We start from the raw sequence: 10,819 nt of genomic DNA on the forward strand, positions 1-10,819 counted from the left end.
GGCCCGCCCGGAGCGAACACCGCTGGTGGCTTTAATTGCTTTCACATTCGATGGGCTGGCCTGTGACAGGCCTCTTACACAGTGCACTCTGGCCGGCTGTGAACCCCCAGCCCCCGCTTGCCCAGGGGCATCCTCCAGCTCCTGAAGGGGCCTGGGCTGCTGGCCAGAGATGGGCTGAGCAGCTTAGCGTCACCTGTGATGTGAGATGGGCCCAGCCTGCACCAAGCACACCGGCCAGGAAGCGAGCAGCAGTTACAGCCCTGCTCACCCTCTGGCTCCATCTGCTCTCTCTTGGTGACTGATGGGTTTAGACAGCCTTCATCTCCCCCCCACCCCCCAGTGCAGGCAGGAAAAAAATACTTGCACACACATTGTCCTGTTGGTCCGACCTGGCTGTGGGGCTAAAACCCTGGGGACGGGTTCCAGCCTCTGTCACACCTGTACACTCACTACTTCTTGAGGAGTCTGGCTGGGTCACAGCTCACCTGACCCTTAGGCAGAAGCAACAACTGTCACCCTACAACCCCTGGTATTCCTCTGAAGTTTATCCAGGAGACCCCCCCCCCCATCTTTGAAACAGCCTGTTTCTATGTGTGTAGATACTGGAAGGGTAACAACAGACTGCAAGCTTCCTTACAAAACAAAACACTTTTATTTGGTCCTTGGAGCCTGAGTGGAAATGGCCTGTGGGGTGCATCATCGAACAAGGAAGGGACTGATAGCTGATAAAATAGTCTCTGTGTTCGAAGAGCTGGTCCTATTTACAGGGTTAAAAATATTCACAGCTCAGAGTAAAAGGAGGCCCAGAGGGGAGGGGAATGTTTCTCTAGGTATAAAAACCCTCGCAAGCCCCATGGAGGCAAGGACAGTGGGCATGGGAGCTGCCCACTACCTAGGGGGCCGCAGGACAGTGGCAGCCAGGTGTGTGTGGGGGGGGGGCCCAGGAAGTGACTCAGGCGTCCATGTGGCAGATAAGGGCTCTGATCTTGACAAGCAGCTGGGGGAATGCTGGGCAGGTGGGCAGCTTGGCTCCCTCTTCTAGGGGAGGGAGTAGTCAGTCACACCTTACATGTGCCTGTGATGGGACTGGGGTATCCCTCTTTGTGGACAGACTGAGGCCATGGGACAGGGCTGACTGTGGCCAGGGAAGCTAAGGACAAAGAGCTTCTCCAGACAGCAGGGCTGGGCCTGGCTCCTGACCTGCGGCCCCATCATGGCTTCGATCCTGGCAGGTGCTCCAGGAATTGCATAGTGTTGCAGGAGGTGTAGCTGTCCCCAAGCCCTGGCTGACGGCCACCAGGCATCTGCTTCCTGCAGTGTGCTGCTCATATGCCAGGGCTATCAGGACCCTGGTCATAGGGCAGGGAGCTGGGCTTGGGAACAAACCAAGGGGAGAAGCAGCAGGTCTGAGCCCCCACAAAGGGTTGCCCAAGTTCTCAAGGCAGGTCATGGCCTCTGAACCCCCAATTGGTTCTGTGAACATACATCTGGGCTGCCTCTCTACAGTAAGTGACCCCACATTCACAGGGAAGGGCAGCCTGGCTTGGGCATGGCCACTTGAAGCTGTCCCCAGGGCTCAAGACAGAAGTACTGGAATGAAGCCCACCTGGTTCGAGGTATTCTGCATGGCAGCTGGGAGGCCTGGTGGGGGACTGACGGTACTTGGGGTGGGACAGGAGGGGAGGGAGGCCCAAGGGAGGCTGCACCCTGTGGCTGGCGGCTCCCTGGGCAGGGTCCTGAGATTCTGGTTCAAGCATCCTCCATTGGGGGTCTCCCTCATAAAGTGCATGTAGGGGGGCAGGTGGGTAGTTCTGCACACAGCCCTTGCCCTAGGGAACTGCAGTCACAGTGGCCGGGGTCCATGTAGGCCGGCCACATCAGGAGTGAGTGGGGGGCTGTGGGTACCCCTAGAGGCTGTCCAGTCACTGAGGAAGGCCTGGGCTGCCTTGCGATGTGCCAGGCGATGGGTGATAGAGAAGCCAGCATTGCCTTCCAGCTGGGACAAGATCACCAGGACCTGCCTGCAGAAGAGGGCTGATGAGGGCCTGGGGAAGACCAGGGCTTAGGGTAGGCAAGAAAACAGCAGGTACCCACCTGTGCAGGGGTGGTACACTGTCCTGGGTGCGCAGGCTGCCACGTGTGGACACCACATTGAAGCTGTCGGTGCAGTCACATTGCACATGCAGGTAGGACTTGGGGTGCCGGTTCTCCACTACCACGATGAGCCCCGCCCAGCCATGAGTCAGGTAATAGCAGGTCATGCCCTCTCGACCCTGGGCACAGGCACAGGGTGGGTGGGCCAGGGCTGGTGCTTGCCCACCCGCTGCCCTCCCCCATCAGGACCCCACCCACCTCATGCCGCTCGCCCCGGCTCTCAGTGAGCAGGATGATGGCATCGGCCAGTGTGGTTGGCTGCGCCTCCACCGGCTCCACCATGACCAGCCTGGAGCTGTACACTGCGAGTACGTGGCCGGGTGGCTCGGGGGCACCTCGGGGGACCCCTGCTGAGGGGCTGGAGGCTGTGGGGGGTGTGGATAAGGGAGCCAGCAGCTTTCCCGCGGGTGGGCTTTGGGGCTCAGAGGATGGGAAGGCGGGTGTGGGCCTCATCTGGCTGGGGCCCTTACCCTGGGCAGGGGGCCCTGGTGGAGCAGGGTTCCAGTGGTTGAAGGCACAGCACACCACAGCATACTCCCCAGGCTCCAGCATGACATCACAGTTCACAAACTTCTTAACAGCACGTTTGCTGTGGGCCAAGAGGCGGCCCAGGCTCAGGCGGCCACCAGTGCCAAAAGTGGCCCGGAACACTAGGATGCACAGATCCAGGAGGTGGCTGTCTACTGAATCCGAGCGCCTGAGGGCCAGAGACGATAGGCTGGGTGCTCATGTGGCCACAGCCATGAGCCCCTAGCTTGGCATAGTAGCCACCCTGTTGCCTACCTGCTGCCCTCCTGGAAGAGGGCAAACTCCAGTGAGGCACGCTCCAGCACTGTGAGTGCTGTCACACCCACAGGCCCGCTGGCAGTGCTCGGGAAGCAGCCCTGCACCCGAGCCTCTTGCCAATCTGAGTGTACCTTGCAGATGTCCACAGAGTCGAAGTACCTAGACAGTGAGGAAAGGGCAACTGAGTAGACACCACCCAATGTGCCCGCTCCGTGTGTGTGTGTGTGTGTGTGTGTGTGTGTGTGTAATATAGATATGGTCTTATAAAGTCCAGGCTGGCCTGGAACCCACTATGTCCTTCAGGAACTTGGCATCCTCCTGCCTCAGCTGCTGGAGCATTGGGATTACAGTGGTGTGCTACTAGTTTTAAATTGTTCCTCCTCAGTATGTGTCACAGTGGTACAAACTGACAGATCTCCTGGACACCAGGAGGATGCAGAATGACTCACGCAAAAGCCCTGTGTGTTACAGACCTAAACTCCTGGGCCAGCCCAAGAGCTGCCACTGGGAGGCCTGCAGACACCCGCCGGGACACAGAGCAGCTGCCTATCTAGGCCAGCTTCCCTATGCTTTAGCATGGGTGGGTGAGGGCATGCAGGCAGGTACCTGATAAAGTCACTATACTCCATCCAGAAGACACCCTCACTGCTGCCATGGGGCATGAGCTCAGCTCGCAGGTGCCCTGGCCAGTGAGGCCACTCATCCGACCAGCTGCCATTCCAGGAGAAACGGCCCCATGGGTTCCGGAGTCGCAGGAGCCTGTGGATCACAGGACTGAGAACCAAAACTGTGCCTCGTGTCAACACACTTATCCACCCTCAGGCAGTTGGGCCCTACCTGGAGCCCTGAACATCACGGACATCCAAGACGGAGTAAGCATGGCGGGGGCGCAAACCCAGGCTCTCGTAAGCAGCATCATCTACCTTCATGTTACCGCCCCCACAGGAGGCACCCATGAGGAACCTGTGTGGGCAGAGTAACCCTGGCTGATGAAATGGATGGACACAGGGGAGACTGCGCTCCTTGAATGTGCTGTGTATAGTCTGTGACCCACATGTCACATGCTTTCAGGAAGTACTAGCTCACTCGGGATGAGCTTAGGAGGCCTGGGCTAGAGCAAGCTGGTTTCTGAAGGCCTGAAGAGTGGGCAGGAGTACTGCCGAGTTTAGCTGTAGGTATGGATTTTGGAATCCTCTCAGGCCCAGGGCTTCTGTAAGTCTTTAGATCTATACTCTCCTGGGTCTTGGGAGAGGGGTGTCAAGGTTCACAAAGCTGCCCAGGGTGTTGCATGTCCCAGAACACCTCCTCCCACTCCTTAGGGTCCCTCTCGGACTCTTTCCTGTCTTTTTCTAAGTGGGAGGTACTTGGGCAGTGGTGGCTCACACCTAAGTGGGAGGTAATGAGATCTAGACTCTTCCCAGTGTGGCTACCTAGGAAGGTGCACTAGCTATGCTTTCTGGCTATGGCCAGCTGCACTAGCGCACCGTGTTAGATACAGACACAGGGAAAGGGTGCCCATTTTCACCACAGCTCCGACTCTCCTCCCATTGTCACCAATGATGGCAGTGCCTGCCCCTCTTACCCAGCCTCCTTAGAACTCAGCATTTTGGCCCAGATGAGATCAGTGTCAACAGGTTCCTCTCGGGGGTTAGTGGAGCTGACCTGCAGCGCCAGGCTCTCACAGGGGGCTCCGGTCAGTGTGGCCAGACCTTCAATGGCACGCCCTGCCTGGAGGGCAAAGTAGGAGCCGTGCAGCTTGGCCAGTGCCTTCTCAATGAGGGCCACCCACAACTGCTTCCGCTGTGCCTGGGGGAGGGATGAGAGTCACAGACTGCCTGGCTTCCCTGCCCCTCCCTCCCACCTTGCTGTCTGTCCTACCTGTGAGAAGAGCAGGAACCCAGCCTCGTCACAGGGCAGCATGTCGTCCACCAGCACTGTCGTCCATGTGCCGTCTTTGCACAGCCGCACCTGGTAGGCACCCTCTGCACACAGGCTACGTGTCACCATCACCCTCTCCACAAGGTCGGGACGCTCAGCCAGCACTGCCAATGCACTCAGGAACCTGGGTGGAGCCAGGCAACTTCACAACATGCCCAAAACTGGACCAGTAGCCTCCATCCTCCCCTGAGCCTGTCTGGCCCTGGCAGGAACCTGGAGCCTCACCAGCAGTTCCCCAGCAGCCCCTGTAGGATGTCAGAGGGCCTCAGAGTGTGGAAGACCGACCACGGAGTGCCGTGGTCCCTGAAGACAGAGCAGTTGATTTCGTGGGGCCGCAGCCACTGTTTCACTCGCTGCTGGACGCTGTCGCCCACTGGGAAGCCGACAGATGCAGGCCCGGGGGGGAAGCTGTCATCCACAAAGTTCACACTATTCTGCAGGGACCATGGCCGGACACTCAGGCTGGGCAGGGCAGCCTCAGGCCCAGAATGATCCCACTCTACCTTTTGGGGGAAGACCCATCCCCCCAAGGGAGCTTCAGAAGGTTAGGGTGGGGCCCTTGCACATTATACCAACCTTGGTGCTGGGCAACTTTTGAACGGTTTGAAGGGCCCACCATCAGGATGGTCCTGAGTGGACTCCCTGACCATGGCATTGCAGGCCAGTGGCTGGCAGGCCACAGCGAGCATGTTAGCCTGGTATGGCATGGCCCCAGCTGCTCTTTCAGCTGACTCAATGGGGATGCTACCTAGGACTCAGGCTCTGCAGCTCAAGTGCAACACTGGGTGTCCCAGCCTGGAGCTTTAACAGGGCCTCCGTGCCACCCTGTGTAGAATAGCCTCACTGTATCCTCATCTCTCTGTGAGCTTACACTCGGGAGGTCTGGGGCCCTCCTGGGCTATGTGAGCTGAGGGGGAGTGACATGAATAGTGGAGATAAATATTAGTTACCTTGGGTCAAACTGGTTCTCAGCCTCAAAAATGAGGCTACTTACCTCTCTGCAAAAAGCCACTATGTTCTCCCAGAGTGCTTTGGCCTCGCCCTCATCTGTCTGCCTCCGCTTCTCCACATGCATACTTTCCCTCCGCCTCAGGGGGGTAGCCCCCCGGCACTGGGTCACCAGAAGCTGTGGTGTATGGCAGGCTGCACAGTGCTTGGCCCGAGGTGTGTTGATCAGAGTACAGGCAGGGCAGGCCCACTGGCCCGGGCGATCAGGCAAGAGACGAGCAGCCTTGTGTGCTGAAGGAGCTCGTCCACAGGAGCCAACACAGGGGCCAGGCTTGTCGGCACCACAGTCGGGGCAGTGGGTAGGGGGTTCACTGTGCTCCTGGAAACCATGCAGCTTGGAGCCACCACACACTGAACACCTGGAGGCTGTTGTGGGGTTCCTAAGTGTACACCTGGCACATGACCAGGTGGTGAAGTCAGGGCTGGAGGGGCTGGCAGGTGTGTAGCGCACAACGTCTCCAGCCAGGTCAATGACATCACTGCATGACTCGCAGCGGGCAGGGCTGCTCTCTGGGGCTTCCTCCTCCAATACACTCAGTCGCTTGCCTGGCAGCAGCTCTTTGCCTGAGAGCAGCTCAGCTAGGCGGGAGGCTCCAGCTGCAGCTCTTCCAGGGCCCTGCTGGGGCCCTTTGGAGCTTGTGGAGGCTGAGGACTGAGCACCCTCAGGCACAGGTGGCTGAAGCTGAGGGGGCACCTCCCGGCGGCTTCTGGGTACAGGGTTATTCTGCAGGGTGGGTGAGAAGGGGCTGAAGAGTGGTACCCTAGGTGGCTCCTGGTCAGTGGAGGTGGGACCCTGGCTGGTAGAAGGAGACTCGGCCTCAGCACCTTCCCCAGGAAGGGCAGGCTGGGATGGAGGAGGAACAACATGAAAGCCAGTAGGGGCTACAACCTCGGGGACCACCAGGGCCTCTGGGGGGATGCGAGGCAATGACAGTTTCCGGGGCCCCCCACAGGCAGAACAAGAGCTGGCCACTGGTGTGTTATGCAGTGTGCAGCGCTGGCATGCCCAGCCACTGCCAGGATCTGCCCTTTCCCCGTCGTCCTCCTGCTCCTTTTCCTCCTCTTCTTTTTCAGGGTGCCCTCTGGCTGGCTCTGTGGCCACTAGCCCTGCTGTCCGTACTGGGCCTGTTTCCTCCTTGCTGTTGCCCTTTGGCTCCACCAGTATGGTGGGTGGCTTGGGCAGGACCCCATTGATAATGGGCAGCAGAGGGGCTCCCGGAACAGGCTCTGGGGTAAAGCCACATACTTCACAAGCCTCTTTGCCTAAAAAGTTCCGGAATGTACAGCGTGCACAGGGCCATTTCTGCTCCTCTACGCTGAGACGCAGGATCTGGTCAAGATCTGGCTTATGTCGGGGGGCCTCACAGATGGAGCACTGGCGTTGGCCGGCAGGATTCAGGAAGGTGCAGCGCGCACAGGACCACTCCCCAACTGTGGCCATAGACCCAGGAGAATGAGTGTGGCTGCAAGGGAAGGACCTAATTAGTATGGCTCCTTATGCGCCTATGGTCACAGTGTCCCACGGGCAACAGATACTTAGGGCTCTTTGCTTCAACCCTAGGCCACTGACATATTAACTGAGGAGTGCTGGGAATGGCTACTGGATCTGGAATCACACGGAAGACATACCTCTGGCTGGTAGCATCTTTGAGGGTGTTTCCAGAGAGGTTAAACTGAAAAGGGAGACCCATTCTCTAGTCTAGGCTGGCCTCAAATTTACAGAGACTCTCTTGCCTCTTCCAAGTGCTGGGATTAACAAGATATCCCTCCACGTCCAGAAGACCTACTGAATGTGAGCAATACTATCCCAGAGACCGGGATCCCAGATTAAATAAATAGGGAAAAAGAAGGGCTGCTGAGATAGTTTAGCAAGTAAACATACTTGCCATTAAATCTGATGACCTGGCTAGAAGGTGGTGGCACATGCCTTTAATCCCAGTACTCAGGTGGCAGACGTAGGTGAATCTCTTGAGTTTTAGGCCACCCTGGTCTACAGAATGAGTTCTAGGACAGCCAGGGCCACACAGTGAAACCCTGTCTTGAAAAAGCAAACCAAATCAAACTATATATAATCTGATGACTTGAGTTTGACATCTGGGAACTCCTATGGTGGAAGGACAGAACTAACTTCCATAAATTGTTCTCTGACCTCCATAGGTGAGCCACGGTATGCATGAGTGTGCACACACAACATAAATTGGTATCTGAAAAAGGAGAGCATGAGCTTCTTTGCTTCTTGGCTGCAAATAACATGATCCACTGCCTCGTGCTCCCACAGTCATGCTTTCCTTGAATAGTGGACAGTATAGTTTCCATGATGGTTTGAATGAAAATGGCCCCATAGGCTTATATGTTTGGATACCTAGTTAGAATTTCTGCAAGACCTTGAGAAGCCACTGTGCCATGAGAGTAAATTCCAAGATGCAATGAACACCCTGTGATCCTGGGAATGCCAGGACCATGGGATGTCTGCTGAGGAAAGCTGCAGGAATGGAGGGCAGCTGCCCAAAGAGGCTGTATGTGCTGAGGACGGCAGAAGTGGAGAATGAGATCACTCAAGGCAGTGGGAGTCTGGGTAAGGCCACAACAAGCCACACGTGCCGGGCGTTGAGCCTCAGAGTTGGGGTTTTGGTTTCCTTTACCGAATTTTACCTTGCTATGCCCCATTTGCACTCTTTGGAATGGGGTATGTTTACTCTATGCACTGCATATTAGGATCATATAAACTTCATAGTGAAGACACTGACTTGAACGTTGGCCTGAGCCCAGTGCGGCAGTACATGAGTATAAGCCCGCACTCAGGAGGCAGAGGCAGGCAGGTCCCTCTGGTCCCTGTGACTCTGACTTCCCTTCTATGATGGAGAAGGATAAAGTAAATCCTTATTCTCTAAATTGACTTTGTCAGGTACTGTGCCATAGCAGGAAGAAAGATTACTAGTACAAACTTCAAACACCGGGGAAAAGTCCAGGTGCTGATTGATCTCAGCCGAGGTGGTCAGAGTGGCTTTGGCCCAGCTGAACCTAAAGCATGGCCATCTACTGGAGAGACACGGAGACAGGGGAGCACACATGGGAGAGCTCAGTAGATGAGTTAAATCAGGAAGACTCCATCTATAGTATAGGACAGCTGCAATGCAAACCAAACAATGCCTAAAGATCACATTTGTTGTGGGGACAGGGCGAATTGGCCAGAAGCCAAGCTGTGGTTCTTCTGTAACCAGAACACCTATCAAGACTCTTTGGGCAACCCTGGTCAGCTGTGTGCTGCGTGCCTCACAAGACCCCTACCCCTCCACCTCCTTGGTTCACTTGCTTATTGCTCTAGTCCATGGCCAGGCTGTGTCCAGGGCTCAAGACCTGAGGTCCATAGGCACACAAAAGTCTGCAGTAAATGCCTGCGAAGAGCTGAAGACTCAATAAAATCTTTATATAGACTTTGGCAAAACCCCTGAGGAACTCTTTAAATGACCGGTAGAGTGTTGCTAGGTGTCAAGGTATTTTGGCCTAGTATGTGTGTGAGATACTGGCCTAGACCCTTAGATCCGGAAGTAAGAATGCATTAAAAAGGGTTTTGTTGCTTTATTTTCTAGAATTCTCAACAGAAACACTCCTAAATTATGGCATGTGAGTTTACAGGAATAACTGCAACTGGTCAGAACACTGGCTCACAACAGAGAGCAAACTGGGGACTGCCAGAGAATTAAGCTCACTCTAACACTACAACAGAGTCCACCTGAGTAACCAGGAACGAGCACCCAGAGCACATCAGGCTGTGGCCTTGGTAGGTCTCTTTCCCCTCTTAGGAAGAGCCCAGAAAACTACCTACCTGAGGAAGGATGCCCTGGGCAGCTGCTAGTTAGGTAACTAAAAGACGGATGCCTCTGCCCAACAGAGCAGCCCCACGCCTTATCCTTGACAGTTTCTTAGCCCTGAGTTATACTCAGGGAAGACTGTTGTGAGCTAAAGAAGGGTGAGGGTAGTGTCTACCTTTCTAGGGAAACGTACCAGGCTACCCTCCTGGCTTGGCCTCAGCCTGGCCTGCTCAACCTTTCTGGACAGGTGTGCCTTCCTTGTCTCTGTCTCTTTAGGCCAATGCCTAAATCAACTCTGTACTGATTAACCAGCCAGGTGAGGCTGGACAAAGAGGGCTTCCACACTGGGCTCACAGAGGGTGGAGGAGGGAGATCCAGTGTACCTTGATCTCTTTGGCTTAGGTGGTGTCGGCAGCCTTTCTATCCACACAATGGGTGTTTCCCTAAGGGACAGTACCTGCTATTCTGGAGGTGGCAGCCTTTCTATCCACACAATGGGTGTTTCCCTAAGGGACAGTACCTGCTATTCTGGAGGTGGCAGTCCTTAGATAAGACGAGCTGCCACTCCCCATGCTTCTCCCAGCCCACCACAGCCCTATCAGAGCAGGGGAAGAGGCTGCCTGCTTCACATGGCTGTGCTGTGTGTTACTTCTGTGTGACTGTATGCACAAACGTGGGGAAGGAGTCCCAATGGGTGGCCACACAGAGTGTCATCTCCTGTTTTCTGCCACCTGTCTAGCCCCTCTGAGGTTCATCTGTTCCAGCCTGGTTATGTATGGATTTTTCCAGATCATTAACACTATCTATTACTGATTCAACTTGGATGTCCCCTGCCTACTTAAGCCCTAGGACTCTCTATGGTGGGAACTAATACATACTGGAGATGCCAGTTCAGGGTGAAGGGCCTAGCAGAAGCTGGAGTAGTATGGAGCCACGACACAACCTCTGGTCTTGGGATTATCCTACTTGTCCAGCCAAACAGTTCTGGACATCTTTAAATATTTTTCTTACATAGCTCAAGCTATTCTTGAACTCCTTATCCTCCTGCTTCCACTTCTAGAGTCTTGGGATTATAGACAAGCACTACCATGCCTGGCCAGAGCTCTGGATTTGAAACTCTT

At 55.5% G+C, this 10,819-nt stretch overlaps 1 protein-coding gene across 8 annotated transcripts in view; it reads right to left on the reverse strand.

Annotated features, from left to right (window-relative positions):
* Positions 1–629: 629 nt before the first annotated feature.
* The window catches only part of Capn15 (calpain 15), a 26,603-nt gene continuing 16,413 nt past the window's right edge, over positions 630–10,819 (reverse strand). For 2 of the 8 annotated variants that reach the window (XM_063268938.1, XM_063268937.1), the window contains exons 3-12: positions 5,873–7,349; positions 5,104–5,312; positions 4,819–5,002; positions 4,523–4,746; positions 3,778–3,903; positions 3,543–3,714; positions 2,938–3,095; positions 2,353–2,851; positions 2,095–2,273; positions 630–2,021 (exon numbers count right to left, since the gene is read on the reverse strand). In XM_063268938.1, the coding sequence (XP_063125008.1) occupies positions 1,844–2,021; positions 2,095–2,273; positions 2,353–2,851; positions 2,938–3,095; positions 3,543–3,714; positions 3,778–3,903; positions 4,523–4,746; positions 4,819–5,002; positions 5,104–5,312; positions 5,873–7,349 (3,406 nt within the window). In that variant the 3' untranslated portion in view covers positions 630–1,843. Of the gene's footprint in view, positions 2,022–2,094; positions 2,274–2,352; positions 2,852–2,937; positions 3,100–3,542; positions 3,715–3,777; positions 3,904–4,522; positions 4,747–4,818; positions 5,003–5,103; positions 5,313–5,872; positions 7,350–10,819 lie in introns of those variants that run through there. The other 6 variants (XM_063268943.1, XM_063268940.1, NM_001106990.1 and 3 more) reach the window with 6 other exon arrangements.

This window comes from Rattus norvegicus, chromosome 10 (assembly GCF_036323735.1).
Source record: "Rattus norvegicus strain BN/NHsdMcwi chromosome 10, GRCr8, whole genome shotgun sequence".
Lineage (NCBI taxonomy): Eukaryota > Metazoa > Chordata > Mammalia > Rodentia > Muridae > Rattus > Rattus norvegicus.